At 50.9% G+C, this 24,747-nt stretch overlaps 1 protein-coding gene across 1 annotated transcript in view; it reads left to right on the top strand.

Moving 5' to 3' along the window:
- Col13a1 (collagen type XIII alpha 1 chain) overlaps positions 1-24,747 on the top strand; it is a 138,135-nt gene that overhangs the window by 34,726 nt on the left and 78,662 nt on the right. The window contains exon 3 of the mRNA XM_026785388.1: positions 22,182-22,189. Within this exon, the coding sequence (XP_026641189.1) occupies positions 22,182-22,189 (8 nt within the window). The remainder of the gene's footprint in view (positions 1-22,181; positions 22,190-24,747) is intronic.

Below are 24,747 nucleotides of genomic sequence, written 5' to 3'. Positions count from 1 at the left end.
CTACTCAGTGCAGGGACCAGACCCCAAGCCATCCCACTGGTGCTTAGCCCCTGTAGGATACTGATGCTCTGTTACACTGGATCCCTGCCCAGCGAGGACCTCTCCAAGCCTGGATACTGCTCTGCCCATGCTCGTGGGGCATTCTGACCTGACATTCTCTGCCACTGGAAAATGGGGACCGATTTGAATGCTATTTTGCACAGCTCCATGAGGTTGAGGACCTCTCTCTAATCAAGGCAAGCTAGGTGTCCAAAGCAGCCTCAGAACTCCCTGGGTAGATCCCAGCATTCAGGGACTGTCTCTTTGGAAGCAGAGAGCTGGCCTTCCTACCGCATTTGCTGGGCCCTGCTGCATGGGGTGAGACGGGGTTCAGATGGGCCTTGCTGGAACTCTATGGCAGAATTAATGGCAGAGCAGTGACCCCTGTATGCCTGGGATCCACCTGTGTGGAAACTGGTGCCAGGGCGTAGCCAAATTAAACCCTTGTAGCAGTGCAGTGAGTGAAATGTTTACGCTCTCCAGAGCTAAGCCTGGGATCAAAGACCTGTGAAGAAATAGTGGCTCCTAGCATGTCCGCGTTGGAAGGTGTTGTCTCTTGCAGCCCCCAGTGTGGCAGCAGAATAGGAGTCTAGGGAGGTCCAGAGGACAGGTATCTTCACACTGCTCATGTGGTCAGTGTTTGACTGCCTGCCCACACTCTATATAGCTGGTTATGATGTTTGGTCCCTTCCTGCTCCACATACAATCTCTAGGCAAGAAAGGGAGCTGGGGCTTGAGGGGTAGATCAATACCAGACAACCTTAGATTTGTCACTTTCTAGTTTCTTCACTTGTTGAAATGGGTCTTCATCTCTACCGAAAGATCCCGTAGCTATGAACTATATCCACATGTGGCTATTTATTGATTTTTGAGACAGTTTTATTATGTAGCCCAAACTGGTCTTGAACTTGAGATCCTACTGCCTTGGCCTCCCTAGTTCTGAAATTATAGGTATGTGCCACCATGCCCAATTTAAGCTTTATTTAATATCAATTAATGTCATCATCAAGCGTTACAATAGACAGGTATGGAAGCACACACCTGCAATCTCCGAGTTAAACTCCAACTTCAACAGAAAGACTTTCCAACACACCAAATGTGTTTAGAGTCTAAACCTAACTAGGTCCTTTGGGGTCCAGCCCCAAGGTCCTTTTCAGGGTTCATACTGGATGCTACAGCAAACAAAAGGAACTCTTTTCTTAGGGCGAGTGAACTCTCTTGCACATGTGCTGTTCTGAGCAAGTCTCTTTGTTCTTTTGCCCCTATCCTAATTCTCCTGTTTTAGTTCTAATTCCTCCTAGCTTCTTCTTGTCTAGCCTAAAAGCACTGTCCTTACAGGAGCTTTGAAACAATAAAAAAAAGTATAGGAGTTACCTCTCATTGGTCAAAAGCACATTCCTAGGGTAAGCAATAAGGAGTTGAGCCATTGCTCAACACAAGGCTCCAAGGTTACAGGAATAACACTATGACCAGAGAGGGGTGAGGGGCACAGTGCCCAGTGATAAACTTTAAGGCCTGTTGTCAGCTGACTTGGCAGGTGAGGAATTGGCATGCTTTTCCTGGATGCTTTGTGTTGCAACCTTGGTTGGATATTTGTGACTCTGACCTTGTGCATAGCTGTAAGGTTTTAAATGTATGCTCTATTTACAAAGAGCCTTTAACCTAGTTTGAACTTGCTCTGAGATGAAAGTGGACTAATTGTGTGCAGTTAGTCTGAGCCAAAGGAACAAGCAGGCTTTTAAGTGTCTAACAGCCCTTGTGGGACAGATAGATCTAGTTATAAAGAATATTCTATATATCAAAATCATTTAATGAAAAGTCATCTTCTTGACCACCCACAAGTATATGTGCCCATAAGACTGAGATGCAGTCTTGAGATTACATATGCACATCACATGAGATTACACACTACAGTGCAGGTATTGGGAGACACCAAGCTGCTTTAGCAAAAGTGAGCAACAGTCTCCAGAGTTGATGGTCCTGCAGGTCTTGCCTGGACAGGACTAACCTCCATCAGAGTGTCACCCCCCCTGATAGGTTGACATCTGAATTGTCAATGCCAATACTATATATTTCCATGGTTTCTGACATGTGTCCTTAGCCTCTCTCTGCAGTATGAGTATCCAGTGGGAGACACTCAGGATTTTCTCCAGGAGAGCCCCAGAGTTCCTGGGGATCCTTTCTTAGAGAATGCCATGTTGGTCAGACGTCAGGCTCTGTGTGCAGCCCTGACTTCCATAGCTTGTGGTCCACATGGATAGACATCCTTGGAGGATGGAGAAGTCATACGTGATGGTCATGCCTGGGTTGGAGGCGTGTCTGTTTGCAGAACAGGCTGTTGCCAGGTCTTTGGGTGCCTCTGAGCCATCACACACCTCTTGTCTCTAGTTCTTCACACACACACACCCCGCCCAGGATAACACCCCTAATCTTCACCATTGCACAGGTCCACTCAGTCACAAGGCTGTCAATCCCTATAGACCCTGTGTTGCAGACTCCTGACGCAATGTCCTAGCTCACTGTGACACTCATTTCTGTTCTGTGGGACTAACACACTTCCTTTCCAGGGAGTATAGTCTCCACCTCCTATCTCCAGAGGTTAAATCCCCTGCCTTGCAAGCCTAGCTCACAGTAGGTCTCCAGTATGTGACAAGCAACTCTGTTGAGGTGACAGGCCCTCCTTGAGCCTTGGCATTTGTCCTGTTTAAAGCTAGGCAACTTGAGCATGAGAAAGGAACATATTTCTCACCCTAACCCTTAGAGACTTGAACTTTGAGGAGAGGGAGCAGTATGGCAGGTCCTCATAGGCTAGGGGACAAGGGGACATGGGTGAGCAATTGAGTCCTGGGTTTCCTTGGGTAAAACTCATACTGATGGGGGACTTAGTTGTCCTTTTGCTGCACATCCCAGGGGACCTCGAGGCCTCTATTTATGCTGATCCTTACTGGGTCAAGAGTTCTGGGTGTCTGTGACCGCTAGGTCCCATCCCCACTGACCTCCAGGTCCCCTGCAGGACTCTCCACAGGTGTCCATCTTTCCTTCTAAAGCATCCTGCTTTGTGTGCTGGAGATGGATGCTGTGGGACTTTCTCATGCCCTCCTTCTCAGGTGTCTCTGCCTCTGTATCTCTGACCAGGGCCCTAAGTGTTGGGGTTTCCAGAGCCCCATTTGCCTCTTACACCCTCTTCTTAGTGAACTCATTGCCTCTGCCCCTGGGACTCCCGTTTCCATGGAGATCGGTATTTTTCAGTTTGGGGTCACAACCTAGTGGCTTGTGAAATCAATTTGATGACTTGTGATCAGCATTTTTTTAATTAATAGGATGGAGAAAAATGAAGTCTCAAATCTCAGATGCACTGTGTGTAGGAAGGCCACTGCCACTCATCCCTGGGGATGTGTCCTACTTGGATGTTCTTTATCAAACTCTGGACATCCATAGACTTAAAGTTACAGTCTCCCCAATCTGTATTTGGGATCCTTGCCTTCCGGATCTGTGGGTCCGGTTGTCCACCTCCCATCAGGATGGCCACAGCGCCTACAATTACTAGATGGCAAAGAAAATACATTGTGTTCCTCTTGAACCAGCTGCCCCTTGTATGTCCCCAGTCAGGCACTGTCTGTTACCTAGCATAGCATCTCCAGACACATCCTAAAATTGTCCTTCCTCTTCCTCTGCCTCCACCCCTGCCAGGCTCTCTGTCCTGGGCATTCCACCCTCCTTCTTGCCATCTCCATGTCTGCTTTCCTCTCCCTCCTCACCCGACCCCCCTCCCCCAACTACCCTCTCCACTTCCTCATCCCTGCTGCTCCAGCTTCCCCACTGGGCAAACCGGACAGGCTTTCCATACTGCAAAATCATTCAAGCAAGCCCTCCTCACTCCCCGAGTGGGACTCTGAGGGACAAGCACACACTCCCAAGCCTCCTCGCACAGCCTCCTGCCTGCCTCCTTCCTCTGAAGCAGCCTTAGGTGTTGACTCCTGCTGTCACACTTGCTCTTAAACCACAGCCCACACACTGTTCTTAGAACTATACGTGTGTAGTCCCCAGGTTGGCCCTATGCACCCCAAGGCTGGGCCTGGAACTCTGCATTTAGCCAGCCATTGAGAGAACTGGCCTATCGTATTCCAAAAGCCACTGTTGTATGTGTGCGCTGCTTGAGGGCGTCTCTGTGTTCATCTCTCTTCCCCCCACTAGACGGGGATCTGAGGGCAGGGACTTTGTACTCACTAGGATAGTGCCGCTGTCTCCCCGCCCCAGGGAAGGATGAATGAACTGTTCCTGGACCTGATATGGCTCCCCCATGCCCTCCCTCCTTTCAGCCCTTGCCGGAAATAACCTTGTAGGAGGCTCCTGGCACTGTTTGTGGTCTCTCTCTAGGTAGCTGTGCAGGTCTCCCTGGATTACACAGAGACCTAGGTTAAGAGCTGCCCCATCGTAGGTGACAAGGAGCCGAGTGGCTCCAGGACAAGAGCCTGAATGAAGAGGGGTCTGGTGGGCCTTGAGGGGGCTCAGGGACACTGTCCCGGGGTTCCTAATCAACAGGAAGGGCCTCTTCCTCCAGGATCACTTTTCAGCCAGCTGCTTGGACAGAACCTGAGCTGGGGATGGGGCATGGGGGAGGAGTGGCGACACACAGGCCATGGGGCTGCCAGTACTGGGACCTACAGCAGCTGGTCTGCCACACTTACACACCAACTTGTTGCACCCACAACACCTGGGGAAGGCTTGCCCAGGGAGTGAGCCTGCCTGGTCTAGATGGCACCCTCCTGCACCCCTCCCCCATCTCCTTCTGTCCTGCTCTCTCTACACTCAGGGACATTCAATCCTTCCTTTGATGGACAGCCAAGAAGAGACTCCTTCCACATCCTAAATTTGTTAGCACCCGCTAATGTCTTAACCTTCCTCCCTTCTGCACTCCCAACTGGCGCCTCCTTAAAGACACAGGGCCCTTTTTCTGATTTGCAGTAGGAGCCCCTGGAGAGGACTCAATACCCCCACTCCCACCCCTGGGACAGGCACACAGAGCTTTTCCTCAGGAGGCTCTTCTGTGCACAGTGTCCTGGTGAACCCCAAAATGAAGGCTTTGGGGGCAGAGGCAGCAGAAACAACGTGATTGTTCAGAGAGGCCTGTTTCAGCCTCAGTCATCCTCAGCTGGGGCCACCCCAGGGTGCTTGAAGGATGCTGAAGGTGGCCTGAGCCTGGGGACCATGTGGGGAAATTCTCCAGCTCCAATGCATCTAACCTTTGCCATTTTCCCATCCTCTCCATAGCATTGCCTCTGGGATCTGTGCCCTCCTCCCTTCCTCTCCTCCCTCCTCCCTTCTTCTCCCCCTCCTCCCTTCTTCTTCCTCTTCCCTTCTTCTCCTCCCTCCTCCCTGCTTCTCCTCCCTCCTCCTTTTTCCTTCCTCCTCCCTCCTCCCTTCTTCTCCCTCTCCTCCCTTCCTTTCCTCCCTCTTCCCTTCTTCTCCCCCTCTTCCCTTTTTCTCCTCCCTCCTCCCTTCTTCTCCTTCCTCCTCCCTTCTCCTCCCTCCTCCCTGCTTCTCCTCCCTCCTCCTTTATTCTCCCTCCTCCCTCCTCCCTTCTTCTCCCCCTCTTCCCTTTTTCTCCTCCCTCTTCCCTTCTTCTCCTTCCTCCTCCCTTCTCCCCTTCCTCTATTCTTTTCCTCCCTCCTCCCTTCTCCTTCTTCCTCCCTTCTTTCTTCTTCCCTCCTCCCTTCTCCTCCCTCTCCTTTATTTTTTTCCTTCTTCTCCCTTCTTCTCCTCCTTCCGCCTGTCCTCTCTGTCATCCTCATCGTCTCCTCTTCTTTGCAGCCACCATCTACTTTCAGGCACATGCTTAGTCTTAGGCAAGACCCTAAGAGAAAGGAATTCTTGAAGGAGAAAACCAAGACCAGATGCTTGGGGGGGGGGGGCTTGGGGTGGTGGAGTAGGGGGAGGATCAGCACTCATCTGTGTATATAAGTTCAGCCCTAAGAATCAGGCCTGGGCTTTCTTGCTGCTGAGTGTCATCCATCCTGTCTCCAAAACACAGCCCCGCACTGCTCACACTTCTGCCACTAACCGTGGTCTATTAAATGATGTCTCCCCAAAAGCACCTTGTTTAGGGGACATATACATGGCAGTTCCCCCAACACAACTGTGTATTTCCTTCCTTCAGTCTCTCTCTCTCTCTCTCTCTCTCTCTCTCTCTCTCTCTCTCTCTCCCTCTCTCTCTCCCTCTCCCTCTCCCCCTCCTCACCCCTCTCCTCCCTCATTCTGCCCTTTCTCTCTTCCCTCCTCACAGGCAAGAATCCTCTGTAGCCTCCAGCCCTTGTCCTGGCCCTAAGCCTCCCAATAAATAACAGGTCTGGGCTCTGCAGGATCTCAGCTTGGGAGACAGGCGCTTGCTGGCTCAAGCATCAGGAGCCCTAGGAGACAGGGACAGGGCCCCGCCCAGGCAGCAGGGAAGGCGGCTTTGGTCCCTCTCCCTTTCCCCTTTCCATCTGTGACTGATAAAAACATGGCAGGCTTCACAAAGTCCGGCAAGAAATCTAAAGAGAGTTCAAGAGCGTCTCAACAATAAGGTCTTCAAGGGGGATGGGACTGGCCCACAGGGAGGAAGTAGAGAGATTCAGGGTCACTCTCTCTGAGAGTGCTGGACCCTAGCCCAGGGGAGCTTGGGACCCTGTGTGCTTGGAAGATGGGCAGGAAGCAGCCCTTTTGCTCCCAGCTTCATTCTTGTACGCTTTCAACAGTGCCTGAGCACCTGTGGTGGGGTTGTCTGACCGGAGGGTTTCTTGGTCATTTGCTCAAGTTGGCGAACCAGCTGTCACTGAAGGTTCTGGGGAAGAAAAGGGGTGGAGCCCAAGGTTTCCTAGAAGAGGGGGTTCCACAAGGTAATGCGGCTGAGGTTGCCGATGGATAAAGAAAGCTGAAGGCTTGAAGCAAATCATCGCCATTGCTTCAGCCAGCCTGGACCCACACAGGCTGGAGTGGAGCCCATAGGAAGCAAAGCCGGTGCTCAGAGGGAAATCGCTCTGAGGGAGAACAGAGGGACCAAACAATAGGCCTGGTGACTGACACTCCATCCCCTCAGCTGTCACCTTACCAGGGTCCTCCCCACACAGTTCAGGCAAATGGACTAGAATGTTTCACTGGACCAGAAGAGGACGGCCCCACACCTAACCCTTTAGGAGACTAAAGCAAACCATCTGTAGAGGAACAACCCTCACCAAGGGTGGCACCTTAGGAACAAGTGAGGACCATGATATCACTCCTCCTAGTCCCAGAGTACTGGGTCCTGTGGACATTTGTAGAGCCCCAGGCTGGCACCTCCAGCTAGCTCTCATTCCTGTGTCTGTGTCCCCATGGGGCTTCCAGAGTGGCCACTGTACCCAGATAGCCAAGGTACCTCAACCCCAGCCTCAGCTTCATCCCATCTCCATGTTTCCTGCTACCTAAGGGGGAATGGAAATTTCTCAATCAATTTACCAGGCCCAAAAGGAAACATTAAAGCTATTTTTTTTAAGGGCTTTGAGGGACCGATGGGATGTCTCAGTGGGTAAAGGTGTTTTGGGTCAATGTGATGATCTGATTTTTATCTGTGGGACCCACACTCATGGAGAAAGAGAGAACTGACTCCCAAAAGTTGTCCTCTGCCCTCCTAATTCGTGCACCCATACATACATATAAATACCTAGAAAGAAATCTTAGGTTTTTTTTTTTTTTTTTATGGCTTGCATTCTCAATAGCTTCACAAAGTCAGGCAAGAAATCTAAAGAGAGTTCGAGAGCATCTCAACATCAAGGTCTTTAAGGGGGCTGGGGTTGGGTTGGCCCACAGGGAGGAAGTAGAGAGAATACCATCAAGGGCAGTTTCCTGACCCCAAGCCAATGAAAAACCATGCCCACGCCTAGCTCCTCTCTTGTCCCTTTAGGGATGAACAAAGTGTTCACTTCTGGATTCCTTCCCACCTCTCCCAAGATGCCTCAGTCACCTGTCTGATCTTAGGAAGCCTCTAGCTGTACTGCCAACTCTATCACTCCACATCTTCCCATCCCCCATCACATGAGGTCTGTGGACTGAATACCACGTCTGTCACTCCACATCCCACTACCCCTCATCATGTGAGGTCTGTGGACTGAGTACCACGTCTGTCATTCCACATCCCCCATATCCTATCATGTGAGGTCTGTGGACTGAGTACCACGTCTGTCACCTCACATCCCCCCGTCCCCCCATCATGTGAGGTCTGCGGACTGAGTACCACATCCATCACTCCACATCCTCCCATCTCCCATTATGTGAGGTTTGGGAACTGAGTACCACGTCTGTCACCTCACATCGCCCCTGTCTCCCCATCATTGAGGCCTGTGGTCAGGACCCAGCTCAGTACTCTGCTGCCCCATCTTTGGGGAGGGCCATGGTTTTCTTTTCTCTCAATAGCAAGATTCCATTATTATTTATTTTTATTACATGAAAAGGATATTATTTCTCTTTTTCTCGATATCTTTTGATCTTGGCCCAGCCCTTGCCCCCAGTTTTGCTCAACTTTCTGACCCTAGTAGTCAAGGATCTCACTTTCTTCAGAAGCCAACTGTAGTCTCCTATTGTGATAAGGATGATGTCACCCTCAGTCTTCCCAGGATGCTTCAACCTGTCACCAGGGAGGCTGGCGGCAACAGTCCCCGAGGGACCCCCATCTGCTGGAGGGTCAGTGCTCCAGACAGACTTCCAGGCTCCTTGCTCTGGGTGAACTGCCTGGCTGATTTTAGCTTCCCTTAAACATGCGTTCTACCCTAGTGCCTCCTGGGACAGCCTGGGTGAGGTCAGAGGTCAAGAGAGTGGGTGGATTGGTTCTGCTTGATGATTTACTAACCACTCTTCCCTTTAGCTGGAGAGGTGGTAACTAGAACACACATTAGCATCAACTGGTAGCCAGTCACTGGGCCACAACCATGGAACGGGCTCGGTGGCTGTCCCTTTGGACCTTGGCTCTCTGAAAGGCTGTCTGCCTTCCCAAGAATATTTGCCCACATATAACGCCCTGGATTTGATCCCTAGCACTACATAAAATGGGCATGTTGACACACGCCAGGAGTTAGAGCCTGGACAATGAGAAGCTTAAGGTCATCCTTAGACACATAGCAAGCCTGAGACCAGCTATATGATTACCCTGGCTCAAGAACAAAAAGATGCCAACCCTCCTTAAGTGAAATCTGCGCTAATCCATGACCCTGTGAGGCTGAAGCTCTGTGGGAGCTCTGACTATACATTGTAAGTAGTGCCTACCCCAGATAGCAGCGTCCCAGTTGGCAGGACCCGGGTTCGAATCCAAGCTGTGACAAATGAGAATCTCAGGAAGTATGGCTCTCAGTCTCGCTCCGTCTGTCTCCAGTGGAACAGGTGGGACCTCGTGAGAGACCTTGGAATGTGGGTGCAAACTGCCTAGCATGGGAGCGCCACCCCATGAACACATTCTTTCCTCCATGGAACAGGTCCAAAATGGGGTCTTTGGCCTTGGCGTCTCTCTAGCAGTGACCCCTATTTGAAGGAAGCTGCCTTTGGAGAACTCTGCCTGTCTAGCCAGGGCAGGACTTAACTAACGGGACTCACGTTTGCTGAGTCCTAAACTGTCACCCACTGTTAGAGGACTTGGCCCTTACTCTCCTGATGCTGGGAGCCTAGCTACCTGCTGTCTAAAGCCCTTTTGAAGACAGGGAGGAAAATGGTAGGCTTAGGCAATTAGAGAGGCTAAGTGGCTTTAGCTGGTCTTGTGTGACAAAAACTTTTCCGTGAGGAGATGGAAACACACAACGTCTTCTCACCTCAGAAAGAGAACCCATCACAGATCAAAGTATGGACGCCATCAGTGGCCAACTTGGTAAAGCAATGAGGTTTTCTTGGGGGGGGGGCTACTTGCAGGAATACGGGTGAGGGGTACTTACAGGAGCAGAAATGATTCAACAATAGCTGCATCACCAAAGGCCCACCCCAACATGGGTGATAGTTCACAGAAGCTGGGAAACCTGGAGACGCTGCTGTCCTTTCCAAGTGACTCTGCTCTAAACCTCTTGTAGGCAGCTCTGCTGGTTCCTACTTCTTCCAGGCAGTTGGTCTGGTCTCAGGGTCTTCTTGCAACTTGGCTTGTCTGAGAGTCTTCTTTGCACCATGGCTTGGTTTAGCCTGAGATGGACGCTCAGGTGTTACTGGTCGCTCTGGCAGGTAGGGGCCTGGTGAATCTGGTCAGTTTTAGGGACTTCCTGAAGCTATTTTGAATTGTTTAACTTCCTGCTTATGGGGCTTTTCTGTAGGGTAGAATGTGTCAACCTCAGAGGAAACTGCTATACCTTAACAGACCCAGACATTTCCAGTTTAGAGTGCAGCCTCATCACCCACCCCATCCTAGAAACATCAGGGTAGGGAGAGAAATTCGCCTGGCTGCCTAAAACTTACAGGCCTAGCTCCTAGCTGGTGAGTGAGGCTCAGCCCATGGGAGATGTGGCTAGCTGTCACCATTACCATCCTGGCGCAGTGTCAGGCCTGGGTCTGCATTAGGTCTGTGTTTATTGTGCTTTCCTAGTGCCTTGGGCAGAGACCACCCAGCCTCTTCCTCCACACACAACTCCCACGCCTCTGCCCTCTAGAGCAGCTGGCTCAGGCTGTCCAGATGCAAAGCTGGGAGTGTCTGAGCAGCCGGCGAGGTATGAGAGCCCATTGGTGGGAACTGACACCTGATACCACACCCCATCATCCTCCGGGTACAGGTCCCCTCCAAACACGTCTTTGCTTAAGTCAGTTTGACAGGAGGGGAAGCCACCAGAACAGCTTTGTTCTCCTGGATGCTGTGGCATCATGGTCCTCATGTCCTGGGTATAATCCAGGTCTCTGGCATCCAGGGCTCCTAACCATGAGAGCTGCATGTGTGTGTGTGGGGGGGCGGGGATGTGTTTGCCTTGGGGAAAAAGAAAGAAGCACCTACTGATTCCACAATATCCCTGAGCATCCGAGGGAGAGGAGAAAATGGAGACAGTGTAGTGGCAGCAGGGCATGGGACCAGGAGTGATGCCTTTAATGTTTTTAAAGAGCTCCTTTAGCAATGAATAAATGTCAGGAAACAAACAATTGGAAGGGAAGGGGAGAAAAGGAGAGAGGGAGGGAGAGAAGGAAAGTCTAATGGAAGACCCAAACAATTTCTGCTCTTCTCAGCCCAGATAGACTCAGTTACTTGGCTCCTCAGTCACTCCAGAGCTCTGCACCCCAACGTGCTATGGGGAGGTCACACAGCTAGCTATGCCACCAACATCCAGGCCCCTGCCTACCTTGCTTCGGGTGCCACTTCATGCATTCATTTCCCTGGCTCTTCTCCCATAGGTGTAACCCCCTCTCAATTCAAAGATAATCACCTGTACCAGCCCCCAGACCCTGGGCAAAGCTGTTCCTTCAGATGTAAACACACTTCCTAAGACGCAGATCAAGTGTAGCAACCCTGATTGATTAGCTACGGCTAAGTCTCAGTAACAGCATCAAAATAGATTGGTTATATCTTCAGGGAACCCAGGATAGGGACTAGTGGATTGTGCTCAGGATTTGCCATCCCAGAACAGATTGGCGTGAATCAGAAGCAGGGCTTCTCTCAATGGTTACTGCACACTGTCCTGGGTGTGAGGAAGGAAAGGCTCCTGTTTTTTCTGGGCAATGTACAGGCATGGAATGAGGATGATCTTTGCCATCACCTGGGTCCAGACATAAATCTCAGTCCCCTCTGCAGCGCACTGCGCCCCCCATCTGCGCTCTATGTGCTACAATACAGTTCGCAAGCTTCGGGCAAGGGGCTGGAGGTTGAAATACACAAATACACACAGAGACAGACAGACAGACACACGGACGTCTAATCACTGGTACAAAGCCCTTTATTTCATAGCACCATGGAGGCTTAAATACCCAGCAGTCAAGTGGACCAACAGGTGAAAAGCCCATCCTCTGATCCTCAAGGCACAGCTTTTAGTAACTCCAATCAGAAGGCTCTGGCAGGGAAGAGCAGCTGAAGGCCAGGACTCCAATTGGTCCCAACTCCCATCATTCATTTCTATGTGACCTTGGATGAGCTACTTCTCCTATGGAGTCTGGAGGTTTCATTTGTAAGTTAAAACACTTGATAAGTTTGCGTTCTGAAGATCAGAAATGGGTAATAGAAAGAGCCCTGCCTCCTGCGGCACACAAAGCAACTGACATCCTGGCCACAGAAGGTTTGCTGGGGCCATTGCGGGAGCCAGGCTTCAGTGCAGAGATTGTTTTCTTTAGATCTCCCTGGTCACAGTTGTACACACCTTGACCGTGGCCTCGTGGGCATGTTATATGGCTGCTTGAGGTGTAGTTAACTGATAGAGTCAAGAATGACCTTTTTCTCTCTTGGGGATTGTAACTCAGTTGGTAGCATGCTTGCATGACATAAACAAGGCCCTGGGTTTGAGCTCCAGCTCTACAAATAACTGGCATGTTGGCACACGCCTGCCATTCATCATTTGGGAGGTAGAGTCAGGAGCATCAGAAGTTCAAGGTCATCCTCAGCTACATAGAGAGTTCAAAGCTTGTCTAGGCTACGAGGGGTTGGGGAAAAGGAAAGAGAAGACAGAAAAGAAATGAAGCAAAATATTAAGAAAATTCACAAGTTCAAGGCCAGTCTGAGTTCAAAGCCAGCCTCGGCAACTTAGTGAGCACCTGTCTCAACATTAAAAGAAAGAATTGGGTGGTGGTAGCACACAACTTTAATCCCAGAACTTGGGCGGCAGAGATAGGCTGCTCTCTGTGTTCGAGGTCAGCCTGGTCTACAGAGTGAGTTCCAGGACAGCCAGGGCTATAGAAAGAAACCATGTCTTGAAAAACCAAAAAGTAAAAAGAAAATGGTGTGTGTGTTTTGGGGAGGGGGGGATGGGGATTAGGGGTGTAGCTCAGTGGTAGACGACTTGCCTAGCATGCATGCAAACCCCTGAGTTCAATCCCCAATCCTCAGTACTGGGAAAACAGCAAAAGTGCTCACAGCCAGCAGACAGCTAAAATCCTCCCTGAGAACCAATCGCTCTGCACAGCCCTGTTGTACTTCAAGCCAGAGCAGACCAGCCTGCCGACCATGTGCTTGGCCATGTGGTCCTGGTGGTATGGTGACCAAGGAACGCACCAACTATTATTCTTCACAGATACATAGTTGAGGTAGAAACCCCACACTTCCTTCCATTGTTCATTCACTTATTCAGCACCTGCTGGCCGAACACTCACTCCAGGACAGCAATTCTGCACCACAGGATTGGAACTCATGGATCTGAGAGGGCCACAGCGAACGTGTGTTAAGAATTAGAACCCACAGACCAGCTGGGTCTCATGGCTCTGTTGGGTTTGCAGAAGGCTCTCAAATGTTGCTGAGTCAGCACCAACATCTAGAAATAGGAGTTTTGTACAAAAGATCTAGCTTTTCACTTTCTTGGGTGTTTTCAAGGTCGGGGCATACAACTGCAACTGAGGGTGCTCAGTCTATCTCGAGCAGACAGACAAGCCCGTGGCGCTTTGTCTCAGACCTCTCCACTCCTGGTTGCATGATGCATAGTTTGTTGCATTCCCATCTCCTACTTTTGGCTCCCTGAAGCCCCACAATGTACAGCCCTTAATCCTCAGCTCTTCTTGGAGCGATGAGCAAAGTCTGTGTCCACCACAGTCCTCACAGCCTAGTAGCGAGTTCTAGGTAGGAAAAAAAGATGGATTGACAGCTGCATAGAGATACAAGAAAAAAAAACGAGAGAAACTTTCCGCTATCACGGCACTGTGGTGAGCTGGAATCCACGGCCTGGAGGAGGAGGTGTAGCCTGAGATGTACACGCTGCCTTTGCCAGAGAACCGGCTGTCCCTGTGGGTCATGGAAAGGGGACCCTGGCTTGCATAACTGCTGACTTCCTGGGAAGGACCTGAGGTGAGGTGGGGGATGGGGCAGGAAGTCACCCTCCTTGGGAAGACCTCTGTAGGTCATATGGGAGGATCCCGCTGCTTCTGGGAGATTCAGTCAAGAGAGACAGGTTCAAGTTCAGAGACCCTGGGACTCCAGATGCTTATCAAAATAAAGCTGAGTTGAGCTGACCGAGTCCACCCCTGCAAAGCCCCAGCCGTGATTAATTTTCATTTTCGTCACACAGCCCATCCCCCCCTATCTGAACTGCTATCCCCATCTGTGTGTGGCCATCAGCCCCTCTGCCCTGTGCTGGGGAGGGGGTGGGTGGGGCTGTGCCCGGAAACTGCTCAGCCTGAGAACAATGCCTGCCCTTGGACTGAGTCTGCAGAACCCAGCCGGGTAATCTCTCCCACCCGTGAGACCTACGCAAGAGTCCATCACTCAGGAGTTTTCACTGCTGACCCCAGCCTGGAAGTGTCAGGGGCCCAAGGAAGCAAGAACAGACACAACGTGTCCTGCTGTCCGGAGCTGGGGACACTGATCAATTGTGTCTGTTTTAACCAGGCAGGGCTCACCCAGCCTGGTCCATCCTGCCCGCTAATCTCCCAAGTCCTGCCTGCTGTGTCTGCATTTCCAGAGCTTCAGCACCTCCTCAGAAAGCCCATTCACAGGGTGGTCAGCAGCTAGACACCCAGCCCCTCCCTAGCTTGTGGCTCCAGCAGGAAACATCTTTCTGTGTGCTGCAGTGTCCCTGAATATAAACGTTAGCTACCACTGGCATCCAGCTAATACAAGCCTCACAGGGGCCACCTATGACACTGTCCATAAAACATCACGTATGGTGGCCTGCATGTGAGAAAAACTCTCTACGTGTGCCACATGCTTCTGGAATTGATGCCACTCTGCCAGGCCTCCTAGAAGCATTGTAGCTGCTGTGGCGCCATTTATTGCGTACTTAACTTTAAACCAGGCACCGTTAAGGCTCTTGGCTTGCAGTCTCCCATTTGCTTCTCCAGATCCAACAGGGTGGATGCAGACACTGGGACTCAGGGCAAGCAGTTTGCCCAAGCTTGCACAGCTAGACAAGGCAACGTCAAGGTGTTCTTGACATTAGCAATGTGATTCTTTGAGGGAAGGTAACACTCATGGCCTCCACGTGGCCTCCTTTCTACCTAATGCCTCCCTGTCGCTTTTACTCTATGTTCAAAGTCTAAATTAAAATCTCTTCAACAATATTTCAGGGTATGGGCTAGTGTTTTGGCTTGGGAAACCTGAGTTTGATCGCCAGATCCTACAGAAGGGTGGAAGGAGAGAACCGATTACAGAAGTGTTCTTTGACTGCTGCATGCTGACCATGGTACACGCGCGCACGCATGCGCGCACACACACACACACACACACACACACACACACACACACACACACACACACAGTACATTTAAAAAGCAAATCCCCTATTCATCTTTGCTATACAGCAATGAAGCTAGGAATCCTGGTCTGCCTAATAAACTCCCAGAAAGCCTTGGGAATTCCTCAGACTTCTGAGGGTGGCCTGTGGCGCTGTCCCTTCATGGCCCCTTCTCTGCCGACAGATCAACAAGAGACTTTCTGTGCTCTTAGGGTGGCTGTCATTGTTCCGGGATGGGTCAAATTTGGACGGGGTTAGCATTCTCACCTCAGTGGGGGAGCCAGTGTTGGGACAAAGAGGGAGTGACTGGAAGATGGCCCAGAGATGTGCCATCACGTCCTCTCAGGGGCCTGAAGAGGCATCCCTGCAGGTTCCCCCTTAGCTGTCTAAACCTCCCCTCACTGTCTAAGGCCTGATTCTTAGTTTGCTTTTACAGCTGAAAAAATAACATACAGGGGTCAGGAGGGCAAGCTTCAGAACACGAGTGTCCCAGGTGCTAGCTCTGCCGCTTCCCAGTTCTGCGACTTTGAACTACTTGTTTAAATTCTCTGTACTGAAAAAGACTCGTCTGCAAAATGGGGCAATAGGGCACCCACCCTGCTGCGAGGGCTGTGAGGTCCTGCATCCCACTACAGGAGTGGTCCTCAGCCTTCCTAACACCGCAACCCTTCAATGCAGCTCCTCACGGCGTAGTGAGCCCCAACCATAGAATTATTCTTTGCTCCTCCATGACTATAATTTTGCCGCTGTTATAAATGGTAATGTAATATCTGATATGTGACCCCAAAGGCGTCACAACCCCACAGGTTGAGAACCCCTCCTCTGCAGCTTCTGGTATGACTGTGGGCTGGAGACACAGCCCTGTGGCCCGATCTGCCCTGAGTGGATTATAGTGACATTACCTTATTGCAATGCCACAAGGAGCAAAAGAACAGTGCAGAAGAGAGCGATGGGATGAAAGACAGGAAGACACCACCCATGGTAGGTTAGGCAGTGTGATGCAGTCATTAAAAAGCCCATTTGAGAGCAGGGGAGATGGATCAGCCAATGAAGGTGCCTGCTGCCAAGCCTGGCCTAAGTTCAGTCCTCAGTCTTTCTCTCCTCCTTCTCCCTAATCCTCCCTCCCTCCCTCCCTTCCTCCCTTCCTTCCTCCTTCCCTCCTTCCCTCCTTCCCTCCCTCCCTCCCTCCAAGTGACCCCTTTGAGACTAGACTTGACCTCCTTCACCTAGGAAGGCCCTGCACTCAGGCCTGCTGCCTGTGGCTCCCTGTAGTCACTTCCCAGAACCTCAGGGCCGCTTTTCCTGGGGGTAGATAAAACTACAGAGGGTTTTATCTGCAATAGGGTCCCCTGGTTCTGCTGTGGGCTCCTCGCCATCTTCACAAGGGTGCCTGGCCCCAGGCATTCACCGTAGCTGTTTCTTAGCCACGTCTCGAGTTGTATGGGAAGATGCGCCGCTCTGTGGACACTGGAGAAAGGCTGGCTAGAACAAAGTAGTTCTCTTCAGAAGGGGGAGGAGTAGGGGAAAGCTGCAAGGGAGGCAGAGGAGGGAGTCCGCAGTCCTGGCACAGCCTGTGCCGCCTGCTAGCCACCTACCTCAGCTCATCCCTAGGCATTCACCAAACAAGGTGGGGAAGCCAGCAGAAACACAGAAGGGACAGTCTCTGCGCTGAAGGGCAGGGCATCCAAGAGCAGAGTGGTCCAAGCATCCTGCCAGGCTGGGTGCTCACATCATGGGCTCCACAAGAAAGGGGGGTCACTGAAATTGCCCTCAGAGGGCTATGGGTGGCAACAGTTCAGCTGGGCTCTTGGGAACAAAGCTGTCGAATGAGGACTTCTGGGGTTGGGGCAGGTCTAATTGGGGGTCTTCTCTGGCCCCCATACTTTCATTGCTCATACCCCAGTCTGCCATTTTTTTTTCAAGATGGGAGATCTGACCTATCCCAGGTTGGCTTTGAACTTTTTATTGCAGCTGAAGGTGACCTTGAATTTCGATCCTCTTGAGAGCTGAGATTACAGGTTTGGACCACCATGATATGTTCATGTGATGTTGGGGATAAAACCTAGAGCCTTCTGCATGTCAGGCAAGCACTGTACCAACTGAGCTGTAGCCCCACTCACCTCTCTGCCAATCTAAACAGCTGGGTAGGAAAGGGGAGAAAAGGCTAATACAAAATAATCCCAGTCTGGTGCAAGGCATGCTGCGGAGCCTTTCTCTTGCCCAACAAGGCTAGAGCCAGACCTCCCTGAGAAATCAAAAAAGAACTCACATCCCTTGTCGCACCCCATGGCCAGTTTTCAGTTGTCAATGCATGAGGTTCCGAAGCGCCCAGCCAAGGAGAGCTCTATGCTGGCTCACAGGAGACCGAATGTGCTGATGTTGAGCAGTTGTCAGATTTTCTAAAGCCTCCTGCTATCCCCCAGAGCTCTACTAATTCTGGGCTGTTCTGAACTAGGTTTAGGGATCCTTTACCAGCTGTGAACCTCTGGCAAACTATAGCCAGAGGCTCCTCACCCATAGACCGGGGTTCACTGTGTCAAGCATGTTCCTGGGGCAACCAATCCAGATGCTCTGCCCAGAACTGGCCTCAGTCCTCCCTACCAGGGTTTCCCACATTGGGGTTTCTAGACTATTCCTTGAAAGTAAAAACAGCCCAGGTAAGTTGTTGCCACCCTGTAGGCAGAGTATGGCCGCTATTGTAAACAACTCAAGGTCCTTGGAGTGTCTGGGGTACCCAGTGTCTGTCCTGGCAGAGACTGGCAGGCAGTGGGAGATGTGGAACAGGATTAGGTCAGATCCCAGCTTCTGGGAACCCAGCAGTCAGGCTGCGTCAGAACATGCCTCCGGTGACTTTGAATTCTGAACACACTCTGACTCAGTGCTTGCTCTGCTTAGGACCAGGAGCAGATTTGGAGAGGGGCTAGGCAGAACCTTCCACTCTTAAGGACAGTCTGATTCCAGGGAAAACACAGTTCACAGAGGCCAGGTTCAAAGCCAGGCAGGCAGTGGAGAGTTTAAAACTTAAAAAAAATAACAGACTAAGAGATGCAAGCCAGGTCAGGCACTGTGGCGCACACCTTTAATCCCAGCACTGGGGAGGCAGAAGCAGGAGGATCTCTGTGAGTTCAAGGCCATCTTGGTCAGTATAGTGATGAGTTCCAGAACAGCCAAGAGCATGTGGAGAGACTCTGTCTCAAAACAAACAAACAAAAAGAGAAGCTCAGGTGCTGCCTGAGGTCACGGGGAACCTTAGACAAGTTGCTTAACCCCCAGTGGATGGGCAAATGTAGCCATCTTTTCCCAAACACAATGGAATCTTTACTTTAGCTTTTTCCCCCTTGTAACTTGATTGTACACTGCTCCAATGTAGACTCCTCTGGTGACAACATCGTGATGTGCCGTCAGGTTTGAACACTCAGATTCCATATCAGTGAGTAGGGGTGAGCCTGCCACTCCCACCCCAAGCTTATCCCAAGAGCTGATGTGATATCATGGAGGTCCTATTAGTGCTACACTTCATGCATCACCTGTTATGTTGATTTACAGAATAGTTGGTGATTTCATGAGTGAATGAAGGGCCCTGAGAACGTGGTAAACATTGATTGAGTAAGTGAATGAATGAATGCATGAATGAATGGCTCCTCCTACTACGGGCTTTTCTCAAGAGTCCTCACGATCCATCAGGGCTGTTTGGCTATTCTCCAGCTGTCCCACATAGGATACTCTAACTCCTCAGCAGAAGGAAAGGAGCTCCTCATCTCTTTGTCATCAGAGCTTAGCCTCGGGCTTTAGATAACACATGAAGTAGTTGTTGTTCAATGCCGTTTTCCTTCCTCAAAGAGAATGCCTGTGTGTTCTCCATCTTTATAGAGCCACAGCGTGGTACAGAATTTATTAAAGAAAGGTCACTCGGATTCTGGCCACCCCAGGTTTCATCACAGGGTCTGCTCCTGTTTTTCTATTTAAGAGGCAAGACTGCCTTGCTCATAGATGCCATGGTGGCAGGTGGCAGGTAACAGGTATGAGGAGGAAGTTTTTGTACAGGTTTCTACTCTGGGTGTCTACTGTAGGTCATCTCTGGGCATCCTGTTGCAGCCCATCCTGGGTTATCTGGGACAATCTGCATCATTCTCCCCTCTGTTCCACGACCTGTAGCAGGCACAGGTGACTTCCTCCTTCTTCAGATGGGGTGATGTGGACAGTCGCTCACGGAGTCCCTCCCCCCGGTCATGAGAGATGAACCATTTTTGGTAGGAGGCTCCCTGATGAGGAGTCAGGAGGCTGGGTTCTGTTCACATCCTCACCCAACCTCTGGGGCTTCTCAATCCCTAGTCCGTCTACAGTGGAGTTGCTGATGCTTTAAAGTGGCTGTGATTTGAGTGCCTGGCCAGAATGATGGACCAGTCCTGAGTCACATGACTGAGGAGCACAGACATGTCACATGCCAACACTGCTACACATTGCAAATGTGTCAGGTGTCCGTCCACTGTTTAGTGAACACAACACTGGGCAAAGGTGAAAGCCAGGGGTCCCCGCTGCAGGCCTGGGAGATGAGAGGTAGGAGGGCAACAGTTGGATCTCTCGAAGATCTCCCAGAAGGTTCATCAGGACCTGCTAGGAAAGTGTTCATCAGTGACAAAGCCTTGTCCTGTCAGGTCCCCAAGTCTAATCCACGTCAGTTCCCTCCATCCTCCATATGGGTCCTGGGAATCAAACCCAGGTGGTCAGGATTGGCAGCAAGAGCCCTCACCTGCTGAGCCATCTCCTTCTCCCTTCCAGCTGCTAGTTATTTTCCTTGTGGCTTGACAAAATACCCGGCTGAAGCAACTTCAGGAAGGAAAAATTTGTTTTGGCTCACAGTTTGAGGCCATCATCCATCACGGTGAAGAAGGCATGGCAGTGGGAGCTTCCTGTCAGTGGACGCACCATGTCTGTAGGCAGGGGGTAGAGGATGAATCCTGAAACATCTCACAGACGTGCTCAGTGGTTGGTCTCCCAGGAGTCAAGGTGACTGTTGTTACTAATCCCCGTGCACACACACATACACATACACACACAAAAACACACGTACAGACACACATGCACACATACACAAACCTAAAACACATACACACACACACACACACACACACACACACACCATCCTGTGGCCCAGCGTCAACAAAGGGGCTTCTTCCTCACTGAAGACCCTGTGAGTGACGGGCTGGGGGTGTGGTGACAGCCTTGTGAAGCAAGTCCCCTGGGAGCTGACGAGAAATCCTACAGAGGGTTGCAGGTGGCTGTGCAGGACGTTAACCTCACTGAGTGAGGGCACACTGTAGACATGGGTCGGCAGTTCTCCTGGTTTCCTAACGGCATCAGGTCCACCGCCAGATCTCCCTCCTGTATCATCAGGAGTATCCCCAATCCTGCACACGAGGAGCTGGGACCCTGTCAGACCTGATAGGCTCAGTGTGCCTGCCGTTCATGTGGCCAAACCATCCAAAAATGTCTAGAGGCTCAATTTTGTCACTGTTGAATCCTTGTCCCCCAACCAGGAGGCACAGACTGCCCAGGAAGCCTGTGCTTTCGAGATAGTTGCAGGTTCTGGATGACATCCTCGGCCTAATAGGTCCCAGATGCTCTCCTTCCCTGACCCACGCTGCCCCCAGCCTGTTCTGGAACCCTGCCATCTAGCCCCGAGGTTCCCAGCCAGCCACTACAACTACACCTTTTTTTTTTTTTTTTTTGGTTGTTGTTTTTAATTGAAACATTTTGTTCACCCGGATATGATGGCTTGACAGAGGCCAGCGCAAGATGGGCTGTTTCTTTCTGGATGGGAACCAGAACACAGAGTGATACTGGCAGATGAGGGAGGGGAGAAAGGAAGTGGCTTTGGGGCCATAAGGAACCAGTGGGGAAGCATCAGGCGACCATGTTGGCAGAGCATGAAAGGGAACAGAAGTGGCTAGCCTCTAAGCTGACACAGTCAGGTCAGCAGGGGCTAAGGGGATGCACAGCCGGGACCCCTCCCCTTGGACCGTAGGGCCTCCATATCTCCTTCTACAGGAATGCCATCCAGACTGTCTCTTGTCACTACATCCTCTCCTACCCTCTTGGCTCCCACCCTCACAGTGCTTGAACTTGTAATTCTTGGTAATGAGACCGACCGGGCTGCTGCCGAAGTCCAGTGCAGGAAGAAGGAATGTGGGGGGAGGAGGAAAAGGGGAGTCCGTGGAGAGAGAGGGCTGGACCCAAGACTGAGAAGTGGGTGTTAGGAAAGCAGTAGTGGGCTTCAGACCCACGAGGGCAAGATGTCTGACTCAGAGCCTAACAGAAACCAAGCCAGGCCAATAGACATCAGGCTGCCTCCCTCCCTCCCCACCCCCGCTCCTTTTGCCAGTTTTCCATTGCATGTCCTGGGAAAGCCTGCAGGAGTGGTGAGCATGCTAAGAGCATCAATCTCTCCAGCGTCTTCTGTGACCTTTCTGCTCATGCACTGGAGGCCACCAAGGAACAACCTGGAACGCAAACACTGGCAGGACCCCAAGAATGCAGTTTGACAGTCGGGAAGGTGAGGGGTGGGGACCACTAGAACCCTCTCCGTACTAAGCCTAGGGTCCCAAGCCCTGCGTTTCTCATCCAATAATAAAAAATAGGGAGGCAAAATAAAGGGGAAATGGATTACACCGGCAAGAGTGAGCCAGGAAAAGAGGAACTTTGAAGACCAGATGGAAACCCGTTTGCCAAAGAATTCTTGGATGTTGTTTCTGAGGTGACCTCCCCACCGTGTCCCTCTGGCAGCAGTGACACTGACCAGCCCTTTTCTCTCTTTTTCAGGACCTCCTGTAAGTACAGGCTGCAGCTGGTCCCCGCGTGTGCGTGTGTGCGTCTCAAAGGCCTGTGTCATCTATGGTAACAGGGCCCTGGGTGGGGCGCTGACAGCCAGCCCCCTGCTGTCTTCCAGGAGGGTCCTTCCCCGGGTGCCACAAAGATGGAGTACTCTGCATCCCCTCAGGGCAAGACAATGGCCACTCTGTCCTTCTGGCCTCCATTTCATTCTAGAAGATCGGCATAACCCTTCTTGGCTATTTTGTCCTACCTTTTTCAAATACACACAAACACACACACACACACTCTAACAACACTCGAAGAAATGGTAGCTATCAGAAAGAAGAAAGATTACCCAGCTAGGTTCTTCCAGTGTCTTTGTGCCATGCAGAAAGCAGGTCAGGACACAGCTCCAAGATAGAGAGACTCCGGAGTGCCACCCACACCCCTGCGTGGGCAGCCCCATTCTGGCCAGGCCCCGAGGGCGGCTGAGGCTGGTGGTGGCAGTGGCAGTAGAGGCAACATATCCTGCTTTCTGGGCCTTAGTCCCAGCGTGGGCAGGGAGCTGGACCTTTTCCAGTCGCCCAGAGAAGAACCCAAGGAAAACACCTCCCTAAGGTAAAGGACCCAAAGCCAGAATCACATGCTCTTTGAGGGACAGCATTTGTTAGCCCGACAAAAGACCTGAGGGTACTGGCTCAGAAAGGGCCCAGCCACTTCACATCAGATCTTTCTCAAGGTTACTGAATTCTGTCCCACCCCTCCCTCCTGGCCCTCCCTCCTGAGTTGCTATGAGGTAACTTTGGGGCTGTGAGGAACCAATGGAAGCCAGAGGAAAAGAGTACCCTACTTGAGAAGCCAGTGCACCTGATAATTTTTTTATTGAGCTATACATTTTTCTCTGCTCCCCTCCCTTCCTCCCCTCTTCTCTTCTACTCTCTCCCATGACACACCTGATCTTTTTTATTTTAATTGATTTTTATTGAGCTCTACATTTTTCTCTGCTCCTTTCCCCTCCCCCCTCCAACCCTCCCCCAAGGTCCCCATGCTCCCAATTTACTCAGGAGATCTTGTCTTTTTCTACCTTCTACTTCCCATGTAGATTAGATCTATGTAAGTCTCTCTTAGTATTCTCATTGTTGTCTAAATTCTCTGAGATCGTGGTTTGTAGGCTGGTTTTCTTTGCTTTGTGTTTAAAAACCACCTACGAGTGAGTACATGTGATAATTGTCTTTCTGTGTCTGGGTTACCCCACTTAAAATGTTTTCTAGCTCCATCCATTTTCCTGCAAAATTCAAGATGTCATTTTTTTTTTTACTGTGTAGTACTCCATTGTGTAAATGTACCACATTTTCCTTATCCATTCTTCAGTCGAGGGGCATTTAGGTTTTTTCCAGGTTCTGGCTATGACAAACAATGCTGCTATGAACATAGTGACACACCTGATTCTTAAAGAGACCTTTATTCGGTACTCTGTGATTACCCTGAAATCCCAACCCCCACCCGGAGAATCCTGCCAGTACCTTGTCTGATAGCAGTCAAGGAGGAAGTGCATTATCATAGTTAGTTTAGGGGTGTCAAAGGGCCATTCCTGTCACCCATCTTCCAGAATAGATGGCAGGGGCTGGGGTGGTGGCTCAGTTGGTAGACCACTTGCCTAACATGCGTGGAACTCCAGATTTAATTCCCAGCATAAATCCCAGCACTTGGGAGATGGAGACAGGAAGATTCAAGGTCATTCTCAGCTATATAGAGAGTTCAAGGCCAGTCCAGGCTGCCTAAGACTTTGTCTTTTTTGTAAAGGAACTGTGACAGGCCACCTGCTGACTTGGGGCCATGTATCCCTTCCTTTTTTTAAAGATGAGAGTCCACATCTGCCTCATCCTAGGACACTCCAGAGGGGTCAAGAACTTTAGCATCCTTAGAGTTGTGTCAGACTGTCTGGCTTGCTGTTCCCAGCCAGAGTCGGTACTGTCGCTCCTGGATTCTGGGGACTGACAAAGGAAGTGGGGTACAAGTTCCTACTTAACAATCTCTACCTTCCTGAGCTGTGGCGCAAGGGACAAGGTCCAGGTAGTTCTTTGTATGAGTAAGCTTGAGGCAGATGAGAGGCCCCTGGTCTTTGCCCAGCTCTGTCTAAAAAGACTAAAAAGCAGCAGGAAGAAGAGGGATGGGGGAGCTTCCTAAGCCCTGTGTTCTCTGCTTCCTGCAAAGGAAGGAGGTTGATGGCCAGAGGTGAGCGTTGGGCAGATGCCCTCCTACTGCCCTATGGACCATAGGGCCTGCCTCTGTACTCCAGTGGGGATACCGAGGTTCCCATGGGCACAAGGTTGGCACACACCATGGAGGATGCATCCATATGGCAGCAGGAGTTAGCAAAGGGTAGCAGATTAGCCTTTCCCACTGTCCCTACCCTGGTGTCCAAGGCAGAAGCTGTCTTCCCCGCTCCCTTTCTCATCACTTGAGTTATAGGAGCACACAGCACCCTCTGATTTTTTTTTTAAAAAAATCTGTTAATTCCGGTTGATTTATTTATTTCTATCCCACCTCTCCTTGGGAGAGAGGGATTTAAAAA

The sequence above is a fragment of the Microtus ochrogaster genome, linkage group LG2, assembly GCF_000317375.1.
Source record: "Microtus ochrogaster isolate Prairie Vole_2 linkage group LG2, MicOch1.0, whole genome shotgun sequence".
NCBI classification, from domain to species: domain Eukaryota; kingdom Metazoa; phylum Chordata; class Mammalia; order Rodentia; family Cricetidae; genus Microtus; species Microtus ochrogaster.
The sequence above is the reverse complement of the archived record's forward strand: the minus strand, read 5'-3'. Positions and strand labels throughout refer to the sequence as shown.